At 41.9% G+C, this 26,322-nt stretch overlaps 1 protein-coding gene and 1 pseudogene across 1 annotated transcript; one reads left to right on the plus strand and one right to left on the minus strand.

Annotated features, from left to right (window-relative positions):
- Nucleotides 1–1,085: 1,085 nt before the first annotated feature.
- LOC118713750 lies at nucleotides 1,086–3,543 on the minus strand (annotated as a pseudogene).
- Nucleotides 3,544–11,707: 8,164 nt separating this feature from the next.
- Nucleotides 11,708–23,871, plus strand: LOC118713751 (putative tripartite motif-containing protein 49B). The gene is given in 8 exon segments (XM_036428648.1): nucleotides 11,708–11,932; nucleotides 11,934–12,119; nucleotides 12,406–12,425; nucleotides 12,427–12,499; nucleotides 15,841–16,071; nucleotides 16,847–16,869; nucleotides 18,086–18,183; nucleotides 23,807–23,871. Coding segments are annotated over 8 exon segments (921 nt in total).
- Nucleotides 23,872–26,322: the final 2,451 nt, after the last annotated feature.

Consider the following 26,322-nt stretch of genomic DNA (forward strand, 5'->3'; position numbering starts at 1 on the left):
TAAGTCAGAAAGGTCATGTGATGGGAAAATAGCTCCTGATGCAACAGACTTGAAAAACGGGTTGATACCCTACCCCCCACCCCCCCAAAAGCAAACAAACAAACAAACAAACAAAAACCCCTACAACAAAACAAAACAACAACAAAAAAAAAAACCCACTATTTCTGGAAAAATAAATTAGAGAATGAAAAAGGTCTTGGACCAGCAATGTGACAGGGGAACAGGGAGAGGGGGTAGGGGAAAGGTGATGAGGTAGGGGGGGCTAGGGCACAGGATGTCAGTCTGTCCTGGCCAACCCCTTGGACCAGCAGCCTTCCCACACCCTGGCTCGTTCTTCTGCAGCCACATCTGGGCCAGCTGCTGCGCGGACCCGTAGGTGGACGCCTTGGACGCGAGGAACATCTTGTCCTGCCTGGGGCCCAGGCCCCGGTCAGGTCACAGAAGTAGGGGTGATGCACGGGCGCGCGCACACACACACACACCTTTTGGCTGAGGAAGGCTGCAGGCTGGCCTCACTGCCTGTGGAAGGGGTGCCGTCCTCCAGCCCCAGCCCTGGATGGACAAGGTGAAACCTCCGGCCTTCACCAGGCCCCCTTGTAGATGCAGCCACCCTGGAGCCACAGTGCTGCCAGAGCCCTGCCTTGAGCCTGAGGGCAAAGGGGCTGTCCCCTGGGGCCTTGCAGCAGCCGCCATAAAGGACCTGCGGGTCCTACTGGCTGGAGAGGATGGGGGAGCAGCCCTGCGGGCCCCACACAGCTTTGGCAAGGCGGCGGCGCTGCAGGGAGTGGGCGGTGAACACGCGGTCCAGTTGCAGAAGAGGAGCAGCTGAGTCTTTGCCAAATGGCGAGGCCCCCGCCTCCAGGGCCAGCGCCTGGGAACTCGCCAGACCTGGGCAGTGCCTGCGGTCCGCCCGCGGGTAGCCGGCCTGGGAGTCCCGCATCAGCTCCCCCTGCGGGGCTTATCCGGGTTCCAGTCCGAGTGGAAGAGCAGCACCACCGGTTGGACTTTCTGGCCGGGCCCTGGGCACGTCTTCTCCAAGTGGCCCCTGAACCGGGCGAACATGTCTAAGGGTTCCCACAGCGGGATCAGGATGTGGATCTTGGCCTCCCGGGGCTCCTGGGCCCTGGGGGGCCCACATTGCCTCCGCTGAAGCCGCAGCGGGGCAGCAGCCAGAACGGGACCAGCCTCCGGAGCGAGCTGGGCAGGAAGGACAGCGGCCCCGCCTGCCGGTTCACCCGGCGGGCAGCGCCTGGTGCTGGGCGAACTGGCTCTTGCTGAAGGTCTGCTGTAGGCAGGCGAGCCTCCGCCCTGCACCGCCACCTCCTTGCCCTTGTGCCTCTGGTGCAGCAGCAGCGGGTCTGGGATGCACTCAGCGCAGAAGGTGGGGTTCCTGCGCCGGTAGCCGCGCTGGACCTCCTGGAAGTGGAAGACGCTGCCGCGGGCCCAGCGTTGGCGTTGATCACCTCCGTGACCTGCAGGACCACATAGTCCAGCGCCTCCCGCTGGGCCAGTCTATTCCCCGCCGCGGGGTGGCCCTTGGCGGTGGAGCACAGGTGCCAGCCCCTCAAGAAGTCCCCCTCCAGGACCTCCTCCCGCCGCTGGGGCTGGCAGCGGGTGAAGGAGGGGGCGCGCCAGGCTGCGGGTCCTCCTCGCTGGCGTCCCCGCCTCCCCGCCCCCTTGGCGGCCCAGGAGCGCGATCTCTGGTGCAGCTGCAGCGGGCGGGGGCGCAGGGGCGAGGCGGCCTCAGCACTTAGCTGTGCAGCCGGTCCCGGTGGGGCAGCTTATAAGGTTGAGAAAAAACAGAATGCAGCAATAAATGCAGTAAGGTTGAGTAAAGCCAGAATGTAATATTTTATGACAAACATTAAAGCAGGGCTAGGTACCGAGGGAGGGTTTCATCCTTTAGATACAACATCTGGTGATACTCATGAAGAGCAACCTGACCACTGCGGAATGCACCTCCCAGGAACAGACCAGCCTAACCTGTAATTATCAGAGATGACCACCCCGGAGATGCCTAAAAGGGGAAAGAGGACTTATGCAAGGGAACAGGGAGAGGGGAGGCAAAGGGTGCTTGCTTGCATAGCTGGGCTAGAGCAGTGTTTTTCAACCTTTTTTGGGCAAAGGCACACTTGTTTCATGAAAAAAATCACGAGGCACACCACCATTAGAAAATGTTAAAAAATTTAACTCTGTGCCTATATTGACTATATATAAAGTAATTTTCTTGAATAGGAATCAAATAAACACAAAGAAAGTATTTTATAATTACTTTATTATGAAATATTAAGTAAACAAAATAGTGAAAAATTATAAAATTCTTGTCTTGTCTGCACCTACGGCACACCAGGCAACATCTCGCTGCACACATGTGCCGCGGAACAGCGGTTGAAAAACGCTGGGCTAGAGTATAAAACTGAGAAAGAAATTTAGTGCGTGGTCCGAGTTTGGAATGGGAGAGTGCCACTGCGCTGGTGCCCGGGCTGGGACCCTAACCGGAGTTAGCTTAATAAAGACTTTCTGCATTTGCATCGGACTCGGCTCCCTGGTGGTTTGTGGGTTCCAGAATTGACCAGGCACAACAAGCTCTTATTGGGGTGCAGCGCGATGGCGTGGTGGACCTTGCGGTCATGCAGGTCGCTTATGTAGCCCTTCTTGTTCTCCTAGAACAGCCGCTGCATCTCCTGGACCAGACGCCCTGCAGCTCGCGAACCGCCTCATGCAGCGGCCACCTCCCCGTCCTCGTGGGTCGTGTGCATCTCCGGCAGGCACCGCCGATGTGGGGGGCCATGCGGCACAGCTCAGGATCACGCGGGGGGGGGGGGGAGGGGGCCATGCTGAAGTTCTCGCCGGGCTCCTGGGCCAGCTGGCCCATCCCCTCCGAGGCGCCCAGCCCCTCTGGCCCAGGGACAGGGGCTCTCTGCTGCTGAGGCTGGGCGGGAAGCTCTCCATCCGGTCCCCCTGATGTCCACGTCGTCGTTCGCCCGCATGAACCGCTCGTCCTGGTCCAGGCGGTGGCCGTGCATGCACTGGAGCATCATGAAGGCCTTCTTCTGCGGCAGGTAGGAGTCCTCCACGCCCCGCAGCCACAGGACGGGGATCAGGAGGGACCTGTTGGAGCCCTCGCTGGAGAACTCCACCTTCCCGGGGATCTGCTTGGACCACGTCCTGTAGATGGCCACGGCGCGGGTCTGCAGGAATTCCTGGGCCGTCATGACTCCCACAGAGAGAAAGTTCCGGTCGCGCGGGCCCCCTTCGGGAGCCGAGCAGTGGGGCCCGGGCTGCGCCCGGTGCGCAGCGCTCCCCGCGCCGCCGGCCTGCGAACCTGCCGCCACTGCTGCTGCCTGCCCGGGCTGTAGCCCTGGGCCTGGCATGGCGCCTCGGGCCCTCTCCCTTCAACTCAGAGGCGCGGGGCAGGAGGAGGCTCGAGGCCAGCACTAAGGCCAGCACCAGCCCAGCAGCACGCTGAGCCGCGGCCCCTGGAGGCCAAGTCCGCCCGGCTCTCCGCCCGCTGGCCCCGCGCGCTCAGCTTGCTGTCCGCTCCGCCCCCCCCCATCATGGAGGCCAGCCCCTCCCAGAGCCGCCAGGCCCCGCCCTGACAGCAGTGTAGCCTCTGCCTGGGCCTCGCCACGCCCATCGCGGCCCCTCCTTCCCCTCTCCCCCAGCCTCCCGCAGGCTCCGCCCTGCGGATTTGTTCTGTGGGTGCCATGCCTCCTGTTTATGGGGTTATGCCATGCTATGCCACGTTAGAAAAGAAACTGACAAATTAAAAAAATATATATATATGTGTATATATATATATATATATATATATATATATATATATATATATATATATATATATATATAATTTGAAATAACATTTATCAAACCACCAAGAAATCCAGAGGGCAAATAATGTAAAAATCATTTTGACTTCACAGACTCACAGGGTTCTCAGAACCACACTTTGAAAAGCCTTGCAGTGAGGATACATTTTCTGGTCATCAGCTGGCTGTGGGGATGGCACAGGGAAGGGAAGGGTCGAAGGGAGGGGCTGCCTGGACCTGCACACATCAGGCCTGGACCCTGTTGCTTCATGTTCTGAGCTCTGAGATCCAAGGGCGCTGCATAGCAGACATCCTGCTGGCCTCCCCAGGACATAGCGGGATGGGCCAAAGGGCTGCAAAGCTACATTTCCTTCTCCCCATACAGACTGCAGGAAGCTAGAGCAGCAAGTCCACAACCTGGACTTCCATCCTTGTCCTGTTGAATGGTGTTTTTTTCTCTACTGTCCATTCCCATAGAACCTAAAGAATTATCTTTAAGGCACATTGAGTTAAATTTGAGATTTTCAAAGTATGGTCTTGGGACCAGCAGCAGCAGCAGCAGCAGCTTATAATTTGCTAGTTCTGTCAGCTCTCCAGCCCCAGATGCACTGAGTCAGGAATCTCTGTGGTTGAGGCACAGCCACCTGTGTTCTAATAAGACCTGCAGGGGATTCTGATGCACCTGCGAGGCTAGGTCAGTGTGGATGTTAATCTCTGAAAGGATTCCTTCTCAGCAGGGAAACTCAGCCCAGCTGGGAAGGGCAGCTTCTTTCTTTCTCTGTCTCCACCCCTTCCTGAATCTGGACCATCTGGGGAGAGAAACAAAATCACTTTTGAGTGCTGAGGCCCAACAGAATTAGGCAACTGAAGTTCCTTGAGGAGAAGCATCAATCTGATAGATTAATTCTCCAGGTTTAGGTTTACCAGTGAGCTTTATGTATGGCCTCATCCACCATAAATTCTTTGTTTCTACATTAAGCTTTTGTTCACATTTATGATTATTTCAGATTACATCCATGGCAACACACATTATAAATCCAATTACTAAAAATGTAAAGCAAATATTTTAAAAACCAATTCACTGCAGTTATTAAAAATTAGAAAATCTTGAACTGATATCCAGTTTTCTATGACTCAGTGAACAACTGAAATTTTATGCAATGATATTTCTAGGTCTCAGAAAAAAAAATATATATATTCTCATTATATAAGTCACTTCCCAAATGTACAAGTATTTGATAAGGCCTGAGTCACATCTATCATTTTCCTACATTATGATGACCCTATGACTAAGTGGGACCTAACATACCATTTACAGGCTTTTCTCCTCTGCAAGATAAATCTTAAGAAAGAGGAAAAGGTCACCCACAACATATCTTAACTGAAGGACCCTGCCAGGTGGTCCCCCATTGGGGTAACACTCACCTCAGAAGGGGTTGAGCCTGTCCATCAGCCCAGTGATGGGATGTACAGGGAGCTGTGGCTGCAGAGGCTGAGGCATGTGCAGCTGCACCTGCTCACTCCTGTCAGGAGGAAGAGGCCATTAATCCTGCTGGTGGCATCACCATTCAGTTGAACATTTTTCATCAAAATCCTTTTGTTGCCAAAACCTGTTTGGCTCAGTGGATAGAGCTTCGGCCTGCAGACTGAAGGGTCCTAGGTTCAATTCCTGTCAAGGGCATGTACCTTGGTTGCAGGCACATGCCCAGTACGGGGTGTGCAGGAGGCAGCTGATTGATGTTCCTCTCTTATTGATGTTTCTAACTCTCTATCCTTCTCTCTTTCTCTTTGTAAAAAATCAATAAAATATATTTCAAAAAATCATTTTGTTCACAATTGTGGCATTGAATTGGGAATCTAGCTTTTCTCTTTGCCTGCTACCAGCCCCATTTCTTAGACAAATTTCCCATTTGTCTCTTTTACCAAATTCTGGGAAAACCTAATCTTTGCTTTTCAGTTCTTATTGATTGTGAAATATTGGGTCGGCAACTAAGTACTTGCGGATTTTTTAAAGAAAATCAAAGACAATTTTTTCATGGAACTAAATAACTTTATTCTGTAATGTATTGCTCATTTTGATCAATGACCTTTTACCATCTTTCAGGCAGCATCATAATCCCACGTTCAAAAAACTTCTGGTTTTTATTAGCAAAAAACTGAATCAGGTACGATTTGACATCATCATCATTATTGAAATTTTTACCATTCAAGGAGTTTTGTAAAGATCGAAACAAAAAGTAATCAGATGGTGCAAGGTCAGGACTATATGGTGGATGTGGCAAAACATCCCAACCAAGCTCCATTAATTTTTGCCGAGTGACCAAAGATGTGTGTGGCCTTGCATTGTCATGATGGAATACAACACCTTTTCGATTTGTCAATTCGGGCCGCTTTTCTTCAACTGCATTGTTTAATTTCGTTAGTTGTTCAATGTAGACATCAGAATTGATCGTTCGGTTGGGTGGTAAGAGTTCAAAGTAGACAATTCCTTTGTAATCCCACCAAACTGATAACAAAACCTTCTTTTGATGAATATCAGCTTTTGATGTTGTTTGAGTTGGTTCACCTGGCCTGCTCATCGATCTTTTCCGCTTGATATTGTTGTAAACAACCCATTTTTCATCGCCAGTTATCAGTCGTTTTAAAAATGGATCATTTTCATTACGTTTCTTTAGCAAATCGCAGCTGCTAATGCGTTGTGTTAACTGTGATTCTTTCAGTTCGTGAGGAACCCATGTATCGAGTTTTTGAACATAGCCAAGTTGTTTTAAGTGATTTTCAATGCATGTATGTGATACATGAAGCTTCTCTGCAATCTCACGTGTTGTACTGTGACAGTCCGAATTGATTATTGCTTTGATTAGGGCGTCATCAACTTCAACTGGACGACCAGAGCGTTTTTCATCTTTGAGTGAAAAATCACCAGAACGAAATTTGGCAAACCAATTTTGACACTGCCGTTCTTTTAAGGCTTCGTCACCATAAACAGCACATAACTTTTTATGAGCTTGCAATGCGTTTTTCCCTTGTGGAAATAAAAAAGCAAAATATGATGAAAATGTTCCTTTTGATTTTCCATTTTTCAACGAACACCAAACGAAAACTACAAAACAGATCAAAAAACTTTTTTTCACTGATTAACAGCTGAATAGCCAACTACCAAATAACAAAATGTGTTTTACATTTGTACTACGTCTGCAAACCTAAAAATTCAACTGAAGCCATAAGTGTGTGAAACCCGCAATTACTTAGCTGCCGACCCAATATTAAACCAAAAACGACCATCTTCCAGAAAAGTTTGCATTGAGCCTGACAACACATATTCCTTCAGCCACAGAAAGGAAAATACTAACTTCTGGTCAAAAGGAACAGGAAGTCCTGTTCTACCTGGGAGATGCAACCCATCAATGTTTCTCTCTCACATTGAAGTTATTTCTCTCTCCTTTCTCTCCCTTCTTCAAACTCTCTGATCAACAAACATATTCTTGGATGAGGATTAATATAAAAGAATTGTGGCCAAGGTGTTCTTATACTAAATCCTTACATTAAAATATAAAAACAGCCTGTGCTTCTATTCCCAATCAAGGTCACACATCTGGAGTGCAGGATTTATCCTTGACATGGTCGCATATGTAAGGGAGGCTACTAATCTGTGTCACTCTAAGGTTGATGTTTCTCTCTCTCTCTCTCTCTCTCTCTCTCTCTCTCTCTCTCTTTCTCTCCCCCCCCCTTTCTTGGTCTCTATCCCTTCCACACTACTCAGTACTCAATCTACAATAAAAATCTATTAAAATAACAACAAAATAATAAATAATAGAATTAAAATAATAATAATAAAATTATACCCAAAATAAAGCACTGTCTGCATAACAGAACATAGTTACAATATTTCCAAATTTTTGGACATACACTAAAATCACTTATTAGTAAAATAATCCCTTCTATCTGTTTGTAAGTTACAAATAAAAGTTCTGATGTCCATAAATGTAGCTATAAAGACAGTGTGTGAGGGTGGGTTTGTTGGGAAATTGATGCCTGGATGAGATTGTGTTAGTAGAGGTATATTTAGGGAGATTAGCAAAGGTGTTGCTAACCTTCCATTTACAAAAGAACAGCTCTTTGGAGAGCTCTCAAAAAACATCACCTGGAAATAAAATGGGTGTGGCCTTCAGGGACTCCATATAAGGAGCCAAACTCTCTCTTTCCAGAACACAGGGAGTGTGCTTGGAACTTATCTGGGAGACTTCTGAGAGCTACTCTCACCATGCTTGGAAGGCTTGATCCCTGAGAGGACCTCTTTCTATTAATACTTCTTGTGCAAGCAGTGGTGAGTTTACTGTATCAGCAAACTGAGGTTGTTTCTATAAAATCACATTGTTTGCTAACTTACAAAAACTGACTTCATTAATGTTTTGTTTGGTGTTTTCAAATTAATATGATGACTAATTTTAGTTCTCTCATTCTATTAATCCTTCGTAGTTCCTAGGAACTACTGTTCAGAAAATAGTGGCAAGATATCTTGTAGTTTTGTGCATGGTTGTAGATTCTAAAAACATTTAGGAGTATTTGATTCTATTGAAAAATATATGTAGTTACACATTACAACCTACTTGAAACATGATGACACAAGAGAGATGATATTCTATGTTTAATGAGATAAGCACTCAATGACTTGGAAAAATAGTTACATATTTCAATATTTCACTTTGAACTGAAATAAATGTTTCTTAAGAAACAGATTTTTCTGACTTAAAGCTAAAATTTAGGACTGCCCAGTGGTCTTCCCACATACCCCTTAACCCAGCTATATCATCTTTAGCAATCTTTCCAATAGAATTTCTCACAATCAAGAATGTGCACTACAGATTCATTTTATAGTATTTTCAGTATCTCAATATATAAATAGGAAATGAATGTTCTGAAATATTGTTGTCATTTAATGGTATATACTACATGTTATTCGTCTTATTCAACTGACAATATTCTGTAATTATTTGTTTTGTCTGTTACCTTGCATGATTTTAACTAAAGGGTTTTATTAATCATCTAAAGCATACATGCATAAAAAATCCACAGTACTGAATTATATGGAAGTCAAAACAAAACAAACAAACCTCATAGTTATCAATCAAGATCACAGCGAGTGACCTTAGAGGCTAAAATTTCAAGTTATTGCTAATGTAATCAGAAATGTTTATTAACATTATCAATGCATTGTTTTAGAAAAATAAAAACACCAAGAATGGAACAAAAAGACCTGTTCTTATATTTCTTAAATTTAAGGTCATATCAACTTATGATAGCTTTTTGATGTGTCAACTTGGCTAGGCAGATCTACAAGGACAAAAATGAGGCAGCAACCTTTTTTTTTTTTTTTTTTTAAACACACCTCTTGCCTAGCTATTCAATCAAAGGCTTAACTACTTGATGCTGTGAGTAGACAGCAGGTGTAACTAAAGTTCCTTATTTCCATTGTGAGCTAAAGAAATTTTCAAGTCCTGACTTCATCAGTGAAAGTCCTTTAAGGAAAGGCATATACAATCCTTGAACAACAATCCAAACAACAAAAAAGTGTGTATTGGTCCAGAAAAGCCTCACTGACAGTGACAAATGTCTCAGACCATTGGGTTTCCAGCTGCTGGTTGAATACCAGGTGTGGGGTGTGGAGGAGCCAGGTAAGAGATGGTTCTCTCCCTCTCTGCCTTCCTCTCTTTCTGAAAATCAATAAAAAACACATTTTTAAAAAGAAAATAATATATAGCTCTCCCCAAATTTCCTGCCTTTATTTCATTTTCATATAAAAACACATAGATATAGCATACCAAGAAAAAAAATACCTTTAGCCCTTCCTCATTATTTGAATGTTTTGTAGTTGCAAATTTGCTTATTCACTAAAACTTATTTGTAATTCTAAAACTAATACTCATGATGTTTTCCTAGCCATTCTTGGACTTGCACTGAGGAGAAATTTGAGTCATGTCAATTGAATGTTCCAAGCAGAGTTTGAATCAGGAGAAGCTCATATAGTAAGTTCTTTTCCATGGTTTATTATGCCAGGTTTTTGGCATTTTAGTGCTGTTTGTTGGTGACATCACAGTTTAAAATGGCCCCCAGCCTCAGTACCAAAGCACTGAGATATGCCTTATGGAGATAATGTATCTGTTAGATAAATGACTTTAAGAAATGAGCTCTAGTGCTGTTGGCTATGAATTCAATGATAATATATATACATTATATAATAACTAAGATGTCTTTAAATAGAAAAACAGATAAGTCAAAGTTATGTACTAACTGAAAGATGAGCTTGCTATGACCAGAGGCTGGAAGGAGACCAACTCTGAATTTCCACAGGGAATTTTGCTTCAGTACTTCCTAGTAAAGTGTTTGTGCCACTTTATAGAACATTGATGGGATTTACTATGTATGTAATATCTGTCACTTTAAAAAGGAAGTAGTTTGTTTTTAGAATGCAATGAAGAATCTACACTTATTTATACTAATAAAAGAGTACGCATGCAAATCGACCATTATTCTGCTACACCCACCAGCCAATCAGGAGCAAGTATGCAAATTATCCCAAGATAATTGTTGAGCATCTGTCTACTATGATACCATTTATGTTTTAGATGCATGAGTCAGAGAGTTGTTTTTAGAAACAAAGATGGGTAAGAATTTAATCAATGGGCCAAATGGAGTTGTTATGAGATTATAAACTCCTAGGGTAATCTTGCTAAATACCTGAGAGTTATAATCTAAGGAGATGGGTGTGATCTAGTGGGCTGTCTCAGTGGTTAGAGAAATGGCCCAGGGACTGAAGGTCTCATGTTTTATTATTGTTGAGGAGCATACCTCAGTTGTAGTCTGGCCCTAATTTGTGTCCACGCAGGAAGCAACCAATTAATGTGTCTCTTCTCACATCAATGTATCTCTCTCTGTGTCTCTCCCATCCCTTCTACTCTCTCTAAAAGTCAATGGAAAAAAATATCCTTGGGGGAGGATGAACAAAATAAAAGATGCTCCCACAGGAGGAAAAAAAATAAAAAAGTCAACTCTTAGTACTGTGAAAGTAAATTTGTAGCTGCAAATAATTACGTATATTTTAGTTTAAAATTAATATACATTTTTATATTAAAAAACCCACAAAAATATTTACCTAAAATTTTAGCCTATATTTTTATACCAGAAATATGAATTATAGAACATTATAGAGAATAATACTTATAGAACATTCACTATACTGTTGTAGTGATAACATACATATATTTTAAAAATATGTCAGTTCAGAGTTTGTATAAACAGAAATTAATTTAATTCTCAAAAATTCAAAACAGATGAATTTCTTTCATAATTTCTTTTCTAATGAATCTCCATTGGTTCAATTTGTGTTTCTTTGTTTCCTTATTTGTTTGTTTTAAAGGAGAGAACTTGGTTTTCTTGACCTTCTCTCTGAAGTCATTTCATAGAACCATTCTGGCCATCTTCTCAGATTCATTGGCCAAATTGATTTGTGGGTAAATCTCACACTTCTGTACTCACTAACTAGTTATTGAAAGGAAGAATGGGGACAATTATGATTGATTTTTGAACAATTAAGAGCAGTAATAAAATGCTATACAACATCCTAGAAATGGATACTTGCACTCATTTGTATTTGGTAGGACTAGGAACTGAATGTGTAAGGTTAGGTGAGCCATCTAGTGAGAATCATGTCGGCGGTAAACCTCAAAGACACTTTCTTGACTCCAGTTTTCATCTGTGTGATGGCATAAATAGGTTGTCTTGCTTTTGCTAGTATTGCACAGAGAAAAATATATAAACATCACTACCTTCATATAACTGTTCAGAACCTCTCACCAACCAATGCCCAGAAATGACTGTTGCTAATTCTTTCCAGAGACATGGATCCCTGCAGCTTGCAAATCTTCCAGAAAGAACTCATCTGCTCCATCTGTAGGAACTGCTTCATAGACCCCATCACCACAGACTGTGGGCACAGCTTTTGCAGGCCCTGTTTCCACCTCAGCTGGCCAAACAGGTCAGTTATTCCTCGCTGCTCTGAATGCCAGAAAAGAATCCAACAGAGAGACTTTCACACGGATGTCTTTCTCAAAAAAAAAGGTTCTCATTGCCAGACAAGCCCATCTTGGGCATTTTCTACGTTCTAAGGAGAATGAGTGCAGGATACACATTGAGGCAAAGCAGATCTTCTGTGAGGACCAGAGGAGCCTGCTCTGTTTGCACTGCTCTACCTCCCAGGAGCATGAGGCTCACAGACACTGTTCAGTGGAAGAGGCAGTTGAAGAATACAGGGTAAGTGATGCCCCTGAAAACCCACTTCTGTAAAGTGGTTACCAAATTCCTGATTCCAAGGGGATGGGATTATTCCATTCAGATGTTCCTTTCAGAATCTCTGGAATTCCTTAGTGTGAGGTCTCCAGGTTTCACAAATATGTGATATAAATAAGCGAACTCTATGATTCCCTTGTTTTCAGTGACTATGATTTATCAGTTATTCTGGGGACCCTCCCTCTCTGAGGTCTAAATGCTATATTCTCCTCTTCATTGGATCAAATTGACCCCTTTGCATCTTTTGCAGGAGAAACTCCTCAAGACAATGTTCTTTATGGGAGAAATGTTGTGAAAATGACAGAAACCTGAATGTGGAAACTGTCACAACCAGATCTTGGGAGGTTGGTATTTGCATTTCTCCAACCTGCAGCATGAACTTGGGGTGATTGGATAAATGACTTTAAGCCAGGAACTTCCTCTGACAATATAGTGTTCTTTGGGATTCAATATGGGAAGTGTGAACAACAGGAAAAGGGCATTTTCCCTCCATAGATAGATAGTTGGGCTCTTAGTCACTTTCTAACAAAATGACAGCTTACATACAAAGCATGCTGATTTATTCTTAGGTTTAACAATATTTACCACACAACCACTACAGACTGTGCCCTTTCACAGCAAGCCATATGTGGAGGGAGGGGGTAAATTCTGGGCATAGGAGACATTTGGCAGCCATTGAAAATTCAGGTGAATCATGAGAAGCAGTATAAGCATTCATGTGAATGTTTCATAGTATTTGAAAACATATGGAATATTTCAGGTACAAAGAACATGTCCCTAATCCATAGAAACCCTAAATTTATACCAAGTAATTCATTTTGAATCTATATCTATATCTATATCTATAATATATCTATATATCTATATCTATATATCTCTATCTCTATCTCTATATCTCTCTCTATCTCTATATCTCTCTCTTTCTATCTCTCTCTCGCTCTATCTCTCTATCTATCTCTAGCTCTATCTATCTATCTCTATCTATCTCTATCTCTCTATCTATCTCTATCTCTATCTCTCTATCTCTATCTCTATCTCTATCTCTATCTCTCTATCTCTATCTCTATCTCTATCTATCTATCTATCTATCTATCTCTATCTCTATCTATCTATCTCTATCTATCTATCTCTATCTATCTATCTCTATCTATCTCTATCTATCTATCTCTATCTATCTATCTATCTTTATCTATCTATCTCTATCTCTATATATCTATCTCTATCTCTATATATCTATCTCTATCTCTATCTATCTATCTCTATCTCTATCTATCTATCTATCTCTATCTATCTATCTCTATCTATCTATCTCTATCTATCTCTCTCTATCTCTCTCTATCTCTCTCTATCTCTCTCTATCTCTCTCTATCTCTATCTCTCTCTATCTCTCTCTATCTCTCTCTCTCTCTCTCTCTCTCTCTCTCTCTCTCTCTCTCTCTCTCTCTCTCTCTATCTATCTAAAAGCCTAAGCAACCAAATGACCAAATGACTGAACAACTGGTCACTATGATGTGCACTGACCACCAGGGAGCAGACGCTCAACACATGAGCTGCTCCCTAGTGTTCAGTGCGCTCCCACAGGCAACTTCTTCCAGCTGGCCAAACTCCTGTGGTCTCTCTCCCTGGTCGGGCTGCCAACCTCCCACAGTCCCTACCCCAACCTGGCCAACCTTCTGCGATTCTTCACCCCAGCTGGGCAGGCCCCATGATTGACCCTAATAGGCAGATGGTTGTCAACCTCCCACTGTTCCTCCTACCTGCCGACCAGCTGCCCCATTGGCCCTGATCTCTAGCCATGCCTAGGGACCCAACTCATGCACAAATTAGTGCACTGGACCTCTAGTAATATACAATTTCTTAGGAGAAATGTGATGAAAGATGAGGGTTACATATAAAAATGCCAAATATGGGGCATGGTATCTAAATTGAAGGAGAACTTTGAACACTTTAGGGGAATTTATGAATAACTAAATTCCTCAATCTTGAAGATGTGATATCAAATATGAATTTACTCAACACATATTTCATGAGCACCTTCTGTGTACCAACTATTGATCCAATAAATGGAGCAGTAAGCAAAGTAGAAACTGTCCTTGCCCTTAGAAAGCTTACACTGTAAATCAAAGGGCAAATGGTCAACATGTATATAGTATAATATATGATGTCTGATAAGTTCTTTGTAGAATAATAAAGCAGTAAGGAGAAAGAGGAGTGCAGGAGGATAGGGATGGCAGATGAGTGTTTGAGTTCTAAATAGGATCGATCATCAGAGAAGACCTCACTGAAAATCTCACCTTATTAAAAAAAGATCTCTGAAAAGGAAGGTAACCACAAGGGTATGTAGAGAGAGCATTCTAGATGGAGAAAATAGCACATGCAAAGGTATTGCTGGCAGGTATATTTAAGGCAGTTGAAAAACCACAAAGTTCTGAGAGGCTATCAGAGTGAATTAGGAAGAGAATGAAAGGAAATAAAATCAAAGAAATAATGGGAGTCAGATTGTAAATGAAATCTCCTCAGGATAGGATTTAGCTGGATTAAGTGCAAGGAGATGAGCATATAAATTTGAGGTCACAGCATGTAAAATGGGTTAAGTAATCTGCTCCAAATTTTGGAAACTGAGCTAAATAATGGATCCTAATCCAATTTTATAATTTTGAACTGCACGTTTTATGAATGGAACTGTGTTGCCTTTTACACTTACTAGGGGCCTGGTGCATGAAGTTCGTGAACAAAGAGGAGTTCCCTCAGCCCAGCCTGCACATTTTTCAATCAGTGATTCCTTTGGGGATGTCAGACTGCCGGTTTAGGCACAGTCCACAGGGTTCGGGACTTAACTGACAGTCAGACATCCCTCTTACAGTCTGGGACTGCTGGCTGCCTACCTGATTGCCTCTAATCCCTCTGCCTGCCTGCCTGATCATCCCCAATTTCTCTGCCTGCTTGCCTGCCTGCTTGCCCCTAATTGCCCTCTCTTGCAGGCCTGATCTTGCCCCCAACTGCACTCCTCGGTTGGCCAATTTGGTTCTGATTGGTTGGTTTCTATGCCAGTCAGCATCTCTGTGCTTATCAATGGGACCTGATCAGAAAGGAGGGGCTGATCAGCAGCCCTGATGGAGGGGCCTGGAGAGAAATGGAGGCCCAAATGTTGGCCTGACATCGAGAGAGAGAGAGAGAGAGAGAGAGAGAGAGAGAGAGAGAGAGAGAGAGAGAGAAGAGAGAGATGCAAGTGCTCACCAACAGCTGACACACAGGCTATGGATCAGACAAATCCTGCTTCTCTTTTCAAGGCTCTATCTGGGCCTGAGTCACAGCTCTCTCATCAGTCAGTGGAGGGTTGCCATGCTACCCAGTGCTGACTGTAGGACTGAGCCTCCAGTCATGATGGACCAGGGTTTTTATGTATTAGGATTGGCTTGAAGATAAAAAACACACATTTGTTTTTCTTTGTGATTATCTTATCAAAGCCTTCATTATGAATGAATTGGAAATAATTGGCTGTTTAAAATATATGGAAGAATATATATGGAAAAGAAGAATGAGAAAATGTGGATTTTGAGACTAGGCAAGACTGAGGGTTAATGGTTAAATATAATTGATTTTTATAAGGCAAAGAAGTACTAATGAGATACAGTTGGAGATGAATGAAAGGGTTCATGTTTTGACTAACTCCATGTCACTGCAGATTTATGTGAACTCAAAGAGCGAAGCGATCAGAACTGAATATGGTAATTTGTCTCTCTTGCTGGGTCCAGAAAAGGATAATCATTTAGAGAGACTGAAAAGAGAAGGCAACAAGATTTTTGAACAACTTAAGGCCAGTGAAGCCAGCATGGCACATAAGAGGGAGCTTTTAAGAGGAATGTATACAGAGCTGAAGGAAATGTGCCATAAATCAGATGTAGAGCTGCTCCTGGTAAGAACTCAGAAGTGGGGTGTTAAACTTTCACGTGCACTGGCATTCCTTCATCGGAAATTCATCACCTCTTTTATGGCATTTGTTTCAAACAACCTATTTCCATAGCCTCAGTTACTTTGTTGGAAGGGTATTGCTCCTCCATGGAATTCCACAAACCAAAGAGTTCTCCTACATTATCCATACAAAACAAAACTCTGTGGGATGGTAAAGGAATCCTGAGTTAGATTCCCCCTCTAAAAGTCAATGATATATTTGGGCTTCATTAAAGGGCACATGTATTATCCTCAATACCAGTACATACTGGTATTGAGGATAATTATAGACATGGCAATATGGGGTTATTTGGGAATCTACACTTGTGTTGCTTTTATTTCTGGGTGTAACCACATTGGAAATAGACAAGATGCTGGACACTTAATCATGGTTACAGCAGTGTACAGAGACTCCCCAGTTCTCTTCCCCCTTCTCTGGCCCATGGAAAGTCTCCAGGAATCAGTCTCCAGCAGGACGTGAGTTTATGATTATATGGTAAACAAGAGGGAGGAAATAGAAATGTTTCCCAGGAAGAAACAGATTAGGGAAATAATAACTTCTGGAACTACCTCAAAATTGCCCACCAGGATCCTGGAGGGATTGAGCAAAAAATAAATAAGCAAAAGAGCAAAAAATAAAATAAGAGAAAACTAAATGAAAAAAATATATTAATCTCCCTCTGGACCTAGTGGAATAGTCATTGGTAAAAAGCACTAAAACTTTCTATTTTTCTCCACAGGATTTTGGAGACATATTGCAAAGGTGAGTCTATACCTTGATACCAACTAATGTTCTTTCAGACTTTTCACAGATATCAGGCAGGATATGATAAAGTGAAGGCAGAACTTACTGGGATCTTGATTGAATTTTTTCCCTGTATCTATTTTCCCCTTCCTCATCTCTTTGTAGATGTCTCTTTTCATGGCCATGTTGACTGATTTAATTCATCAGTTTCAATGGATAAATTGCAAACAAAAAACAAATACACACACACACACTCAAAAAAAAAAACCAACAAGAACAACAACAACAACAAAAAAAAAAAAACTAAAGAAAACCCCTTAATTCCCAATTTCCTGTTTAGTCTTCAAAATTCTACATATATGATGGAGAATGTGCTAAGTATTGAAGCATCCATCTTACATAAAACTGCTGTTTGAATTTTTTAACCCTGCTATTTTGTCTTCTGTAAATGCTTGCTTGCTTAAATAATTAGGAAAATAAGACTACTCCCATTCCAGAGAGGCAATAAGCTATGCCCCAGACAGTGTTGTCAATGCTGGCACAGGCCAGTCCTTGAGATATGGTCTCATGGCCTCTTCCCAGCACACAAGCCTGATTTCTCAGGAGACCCAGAAGTCTCATTCCAAATTTGGGAGACAAAGTACAGGAAAAAGTATAAATAGAGCAAGTTTCCTCCATTTGAGTGGGCCCAGAATTTGAAAGACACATTTTTCTCTGGGCCTGCTCATAATTATAATAAAATGTGACTCCCATTTCTCTAAGCATTGCTTGTTTTTTCTCCAGTCTTCTATCACATTAAGAGAATGATGTAATACCTCTAGAACCACTTACCTCTAGGAAGCAGATTGCCCTGCCTTGGAAAAGTTTCACAGCACCTACAGTGAGAGTGTGCAATAGGTCTATTAGTCTTCAGAGAACCCCATCATTTCCAGAGGGGGAGCTTTTCAGTGGAATCCAGAATTTCCCTCTTGAATATCCTCAAAGACATAAGAGACTGAGGATCTTTACAAATTCTTGGACAAGATACAAAAGGGTTAGACTGAATTCTGGTTCAAATGGACTTTCCATTAGACTTGAAAATTAAGGAAATATGAAGGAGAAATATTTGGCAAAGTGATACTTTTGGATTTTCAAATTAATGGATTCAAATAATTCTATTGAAGTATCTTATACATAAAAAAATAGTGGTTTTGCTTGTTGACTGTAAACAGTAACTTCCTCTTCCTTCTTGCAGGAGTGAGGCCGTGTGTGAGCATATGCCCCAGCCTGTGAAAGCAGAGCTCACTGCAGTGACCATCCCAGGGATGATTGCAAGGTTCCACTTGTTCAAAGGTAAGTGCAGGCCCATAGGCTATATTCCCATTATCTATCATGTGTTGTTAGGACCATGCAGGTAATCTGCCCTCTATTATTAAGTGTGTTACTATTTTCAGACATAAGTAGATCATTTGGCTGTATAATCATTTTGTTAGGGATCATGTCTTTACAGTCAAATTTATAATACTAAGATTGGAAAATAGTAAGAAACAGAAATATGATTCAGACTCATAAATAGTGAATTTCCTATAGGTAAAGAAATGATGTCAAAAATGAGCAGTTTAATAAGTGTAACAATGTTCAGATTTAATGTTAATTATCCAATATATATACAAAACTGTACATTTATTCAGTATATATAATTTTCAAATGTTAACAGCAATTTTTTTGTGTGATATATAATATATTGGATCTTATTAATTTTCTTGTACTTTTATAATGATCATATAATGTTAAAAATTTGAATTAATATATAAAGATTAATAGAAGAAATATTTTTATAAACAATAAAGTAAAAGCACACCAAAATTCAGTTTATTTGTAATCTGAAGAGGTACGTGTTAAATGTGAAAATGCTGACAGCCCAGAGCCAGGACAGAGGACAGAGGGACTGGAGAGGGGTTTTGCAAACACCATTTTAAGAAACTATTAAAATGGACATAAATTGGATTTTCATTAATTTAACTAGAGAAATGCTTGACTCCTGGCAAATCTTCATTTTTCTTCCAAAATCATGATGTGATTATTTAAAAGAAATGTTCTTCTGATCCTAATTTTTTACAATGAAAAACAGTTCAGAGAATATTATTCATTGTCCATTTTACTATGCAAAGTGAACTTGGAGACATGAGTCATTTTTTTCTTAATACTCACCCAAGGAGACATACACAAATTTTTATTTATTATTGATTGAAGAGTCAGGGAGAGGAAGAATGAAATGGAAACATCAGTGATGAGAGAGAATCATTGATCAGCTGCCTCCTGCATGTCCCCTACTGGGGATCAAGCCTGCAACCCAAGTGGCCTGACTAGCAAAAGAACCTTGACTTCCTGGTTCATATATCTATACTCAAACACTGAGTCACAAGAGCTGAGCTAAGGATAGTTTTTTATATTCATTTTTAGAGATAGTGGAAGGGAGGGAGGAGAGAAAGAATGAGAGAGAGGAACACTATGTACCCAGAGAGATGCAGGTGAAGGGGATGGAACCTGAAAACCAGGATGTGCCCTGGACTAGAATCAAACCCATTACCCTAAGTTGGTGAACCAACACTTTGACCACTGAGTCACACCAGCCAGGGTGAGATGAGTCTTATATTTGACCCTAAACATTTTAATTTCAAAAATTATCCAAATATCTGTTTGGGATTTGGTTGTTCTGCACATGTATTGGTCACTTCTGTCCTTTATTACATGTGACAACCAACATTGCTCATGTTGCTGTGACCTCATAATAAAGTAACATCCTGAAAGATCAAGATTTCCATCAGGACTTCTATTTTCAATGCATCCACATGATTTACTTTTTTTTTTTTTTTTTTTGCAGATACTACCAGTCTGTATTATGGATGTTGTCGCGGCCATGCCTTCCTACAGGGAGAATTGATAAGCCTGTATGTTGGATGTTGTCTTAAAAGAGTACCATTTTCCATTCCACAATCTGAATGTTTTCTTTATTGGGAGGCTAAGACTTTTCTCTCCGGGAAACGTTACTGGGAGATAGATGTGGGAGACGCTTGCAATTGGGCTTTAGGAATCTCTTGTGATGATTGGGTACAGGAGAATATACATCTCCATAAGGCATTCTATTTTCTTGGCTGTGCTCAAACGTACATGCATCACAATGTCTTCAGCACTTTCCCACCTTTACTGCAATATGTGCCCAAACCTACTGGTCCAGTAGGGGTATTCCTGGATTATGAAGGTAGAAGTGTGACCTTTGTAAATGTCACACAAAGTTCCCTAATATGTAGAATCTCCTCTTGCTATTTCTCTCCCCATCTCAGGTTTATCTATTGCTGTAGTCACTTCTGACTGGAAATAGAGTGGGAATCTTTCTAGATGCTTAGGACCTCCAATATCTAAGGTAGCTCCTAGTGCACTATCAATAAAGGCAAATATGTTGCTCGTTTTTGTTTTAAATTCCCTTTTATCTCCTGAATATCTACTTATTGTATTATTAAATACTAGAGGCCCAGTGCATTAAATTCATGCACTGGGGAAGGAGGACATACTCTCAGCCCAACCTATACCTTCTCCAATCTGAGACATCCCTCTCATAATGCAGGACTGCTGGCTCCCAACTGCTTACCTGCCTGCCAGCCTGATCACCCCCTAAACACTCCCCTGCTAACATGAACAATGCTTAACTGCTCCCCTGTCAGCCAGATTTCTTCCAACTGCCCTCCCCTGCTGGCCTGATTGCTCCAAACTACTCTCCTCTGCTGGCTCAGTTATCCCCATCTGCCCTCCTCTGCCACTCTGGTTCTCGCAAATGCCCTCCCTTGCTTGCCTGGTCATCCCCAACCTCCCTTCCCTGCAGGCCTGGTTGCCCCTAACTGCCCTGCCATGCTGGCCTGATCATCCACAACTACCTTTCCCTGCCACCCATCTTGTGGTGACCATCTTTGACCAAATGGGGGTGGCCAACTTGTGGGAGGACATGATGGTCAGTTTATTACCTCTTTATTATATTGGATAATAATCTTCAAAACATATGTATTGGTTTGTGCTTTACTCAGGTTAGCAAAATTATCACCTATGGTGCATGGCATAGAATAAGTTTTCTCTTTTTTGCTTTATTTGTGAACTATAATGAGAAAATATAATTAGAAATGACAGGGGTGTGTGCAATCTTAAAATCAATGCAAGAGAGCAGGCATCATTCATTCTCTTTCCAAACAGACATGGTTGTAGAGACACAATGGAAAAAATTTAACACCCCCCTCCCCCCCCACACATGCACATTAATGGCAATTTAAAAATAAATTTCTAATTTAGCTTCAGCTAACTATATTCTACACGTTCTTCATTTAATAATCCATAGTTTGAAGTGACGTTACTTAATACCCTGTTTGGTGCATTCCTTTGTAATTCTCACTTCAGTGTTATCCATATTCTCTACTAGATGAAAATTCACAGGATGTTCAGACCAGTATTCTCTTCATCTTCTTTGGTATGTCTGTTTAGAGCTACATTTACTCATATATTATACTGTCTATATGTTAAGTACCTAATGCTATATCAACATCTTCATGTTTCAATATCACTCCCTAGCTTTTGCTCTATTAGTCTAGCTGTGAAGCCCTGTGTCATTTCTCTACACCGTTCATACAATTCACCCCCTCTATAGCTGTAATTAACCTGTTGATTAAAAACTTCAACAAATAGCCAAAACCGGTTTGGCTCAGTGGATAGAACATCGGCCTATGGACTGAAAGGTCCCAGGTTCGATTCCGGTAAAGGGCATGTACATTGGTTGTGGGCACATCCCCAATAGGGGATGTGCAAGAGGCAGCTAATCGATGATTCTCTCTCATTGATGTTTCCAACTCTCTATCCCTCTCTCTTCCTCTCTGCAAAATATCAATAAAATATATTTTAAAAAAATAAATAAAAACTTCAACAAATATTTAGTCTTAATTATTGTATTTTTAAAATTTACATAAATTCTATTTTTCAATATGATGGGAACCATCTTCATAATTTTTAGTTGTATGAAGACTCAAATTCAAAATAAGATAGCATTCATATAATTAGGACATTTATGTAATTAGAACATTAACTAAACATCATTATTCATCACCCATTTTATTGATTATATGCTTTGGTTCTTCCCTTATGTTTGAAATAATAGCAGGTGAAAGAATACGTGAGTTTTTATAAATAAAAAGCTTTTACCATATTTTAATTTTAATAGCTAATGGTGGTTTTTATAGGGTTTTATTACTGGAAATTTTGTTTCTCTTTAAGATTTTATTTTGCTTTTTGTAATGTACAAACTGCTTTCATAAAAACACACACAAATAAACAGTATACACTAAAAGCTTTCAATTTTCTCATCACTGGTGGTGTTTTATTCATGTTTTGGTCATGTGTTTAGGCGAAAGTGATTAATCTATAAAAAGTACTAGGATACGTTGTCTCATTAGATTTTAAAAAGAGTAATTTTATTGTGCAAAAATGAAATAATAAAAATAAGTGAAAATGTGCTGATCACATTTTTAACGGAAAGTATCAGTTTTTAATGGAAGTATCAGTTTTTAACGGAAAGGTGATTTTTCTATTATCTATAAACACCAAACACAGCCATCGTAGATATCCCCATCCACAGACAGCCTCTCAGTAACTTGAGGCCTTTTTTGGTAATCGGGTCCAGCTCTGGCTAGGACAATAAAACCCTTAGCTACCACCCAGTAGCAGGTGACAGTGCTGAGAAGAAAGAGACACAAACCCGGGTTGACCTCTGGAGAATTTCCTGTGGTAGTTTTGCAGCCAAGAGCCATAGCCCCATGCTACCCAGAGACAGGAGTGGGAGGTGCCCAGCTGTTTGATGCTGGCTCCTCCCTCTGCAGAACCCAGCAAAGGAACCTGAGCTTCATTTCTCTGTGGAGCTGCTGGTAGAGCTGTGGTGTGAAGGGTATAGGGGTTATCCTGAGGACAATCTGATTGAAATTCCACTCCTCCTCTGAACCCAAACATCCCACCACCACCACCACCAAGAGTTTTGGTCCTTTTTCTCCTCCTGTGCCTGCCTCTCCCAGGCTGCTGGGGATCCATTCCCTCCACCATCCCTGGCTGTGGCCAAGCTGTCCTCTCTGATGAGTTCTTCTGGTCACTATGATTATAATCTCGATGGTCCTTAAGTGTCCTTACTGTTCCATTAGGAATGACAGGTGCCTATAGATGGAGTTGCTCTGGCTGCTAATTATGGGGAGCTGCAGGAGCCTTTTAAGCCCTCTCTTCCCTTCCCTGGGACTGAGCTGTGTCCACCTCACCACACTTCTCACTCAGTGGGTGGTTTAGTAAACCTGCTCAGAGGCCCCAGTCAGCCAGCCAGGGCAGGACCATCTCTGTATCAGAACAGCCCAGTGGTAACTTCAAAACCTTGTATCTACATATTATCTAACCCAACAGCATGGTCTTCCCACAATGTTTCCAATAGAATTTTTCACAAACAGATATTTTCAAAGGATGTATTCTGTAGCATTTTTCAGTGTATGAATAAATAAACAGGAAATAACTTAAATGTTCTAAAATCTGGGATATCATTTCATAAACTATACCACATATTATTAACCCAAGATATGAAAATATTTTGTAATTACGGATTAAGTCCATGATATTTTGTATGTTTTTAATACATTTTATTAATATTCTAAAACAAATGAATCCATATGACAAGCCAAACCAGTGCCACATAACTCACAGTACTGAATGATATTAAATTTAAAAAAACTCACTAATGTCAGGTTCACAGTTTGTAATGACCTTAGAGGTCAAAATTTCAACTTATTACCAATAAAATCAGAGGAGTTTATTACTATAATAAACAATTCATTGAGGTTGAAAAAGTCTATATAGGACATTTCACTGTGATACTGCATGGTAATTCTGTACCTGAATTTGTTTTTCTTAGATATCATGACACTCAACCTAAGGATGGTTTCTGACTGTCAAGGTGGCCCAGCAGAAGGAGCATGATGGGACTGAGGGGCAGCCATCTTGAAGCTTATCCACAGCTTCTCTCTCTCTCCTTTTTAAAAAAAATATATTTTATTGATTTTTTACAGAGAGGAAGAGAGAGGGATAGAGAGTTAGAAACATCGATGAGAGAGAATCATCTATCAGCTGCCTCTTGCACACCCCCTACTGGGGATGTGCCCGCAACCAAGGTACATGCCCTTGACTGGAATCAAACCTGGGATCTTTCAGTCCGCAGGCTGACAGTCTATCTACTGAGCCAAACCGGTTTCGGCCACACCTTCTCTTGGTTATTTAATCTAATTAAGAGCCATGATGAAGGGATGTTGCAAATATGAACAAAGTCCCTTATTTTGATTTTTAAAAATATATATATTTTAAAAATATATTTTATTGATTTTTTACAGAGAGGAAGGAAAAGAGATAGAGAGATTGCAACATCGATGAGAGAGAAACATCGACCAGCTGCCTCCTGCACACCCCCTACTGGGGATGTGCCTGCAACCAATGTACATGCCCCTGACCGGAATCGAACCCAGGACCTTTCAGTCCGCAGACTGACGCTCTACCGCTGAGCCAAACCAGTTTCGGCATTTTTAAAAATATTTTTATTTATTAAAGAGAGGAAGGGAATGGGAGAGAGATAAAAATATCAGTGATGATAAGTAATCATTCATCAGCTGCCTCTTGCATGTCCAGCACTGAGGATTGAACCTACAACCAGGGCATGTGCCCTGACCAGGAATTGAACTGTGACCACTGAGCCCTTAGGTTAATTTTAAACTGAAGAGCCCAAACCTGTTTATCTTCATGACTGATGTCTGAGGGGCAGGCTACTAATTCAACCAAAGCAAAGGGCCCTCCGTACCCTGAGATCATTGAATGGGGCTGTGGTAGGCCATCCAAAGCTCAGTTATGTAGATCCTCTACATAGCTGAGCACATGCACTTGAGGCCTGGTTTATTTTGTGTGTGACACCTGCCATTTTGTAAAATACAGATAAATTTTGAAGTATAAAGTGAAATCACTCTATAAAAACTCTTGATTTTATGGACCTTGTTTTAATAGACTTAGAATTTAATAAGCAAGGTTTCTGGGTTCTATGTCATATGTAAAAGTTGATACTCTGTTAATATTTTAATATTTTTATTAGTTTTCAAAGAGGGGAAGAGAGTAATAGAAATACCAAAGAGGAGAATCATGGATTGGCTGCCTTCTGCATACCCCAAACTGGCTCAGCAACCCAGAAATATACCCTTGATCAGAATCAATCCTGGAACCCTTTAGTCCACAGGCCTACACTTCATCTAAGGAACCAAACCATCTAGGGCTGCAGCCTGTTAATTTTTAAATGCTTTTAACAAATAATCTTACCTAATAATAAACATTTAAATTGACCCCACCTCTGCTATGCCCATAGCCAATCAGAGTAAGTATGCAAATTAACCAAACAAAAAATGGCAGTTAATTTGCATACAGACTTGGGTTGGGTCCTGGGAACCTCTTCAACACCCAGGTCACTCCCAGCTGACCATTGGAGGAAAGGGGCCAATCCTGTGACCTGAACAGTGGGGGGCCCCCTTCCTAAGCCTCCTAAAGCCTCTGCCCCAGGATTTAGGCTTGGGAAGGGGCTAAGCTTGGAATCAGAGGTTTCAGGAGGAGATGGGGAGCGCCTCCCAAGCCTGGGGCAGAGGCTTTAGGCTTGGGAGGCTTTAGGCCTGGGCAGGGCCTGAGCCTGGGATCGGAAAAAAGGGGAAAAAAATCAATGGAAACATATCCTCAGATAAGAATAAAAAGAAAAGTAAAGAAAGAAATGTCATATCCTATGAAAGACACATCTTGAAAATGCCTAAAGAAAGTTGTCATATTTTTATGGTGAAGGGACTAGAGTCTGTGTTGATGAAAACACCTTGGCGACTGTGGTGGCTGCCAGTGGCGACTGTGGTGGCTGCCAGTGGCAGCAGCAATGGGGTGATGGGGCTGGCACTTCCCCCTGATCAGCCTGGTTGCCTCCCACAAAGGGAGGCCAGACTGCAGCTTCTTAGGTCCATGTCCAAAGGGGAGCTGGCCTAAGCCATTAATAGGACATCCCCTGAGGGCTCCCAGTGTGTGAGAGGGGGCAGGCTGGGCTGAGGGAGCCCTCTCCCGGGCATAAATATCGTACACTGGACCCCTAGTTTCTTATAATTAAATTGACAGCTTGTTATTTTTTAACTAATTCATTGTTATTTTTAACAAATTTTAGGGAATAGGAAATATATTGAAAAAAACACTAGACATTTTGTTGACATAAATAAATATTACATGTCTACAACTATAGTCAACATACTGAAATCCAGGGATCACTGCTTCTAAACAATGTTCAGCAAATGATTAGCACATGGTCACACCACTTCCCGAGCTGTAATTGGTTGTGCTGGCTAATCGTCTCAGGGTGCTAAGCCACATCCC

Source organism: Pipistrellus kuhlii, unplaced genomic scaffold (genome assembly GCF_014108245.1).
Source record: "Pipistrellus kuhlii isolate mPipKuh1 unplaced genomic scaffold, mPipKuh1.p scaffold_m20_p_9, whole genome shotgun sequence".
NCBI classification, from domain to species: Eukaryota; Metazoa; Chordata; class Mammalia; order Chiroptera; family Vespertilionidae; genus Pipistrellus; species Pipistrellus kuhlii.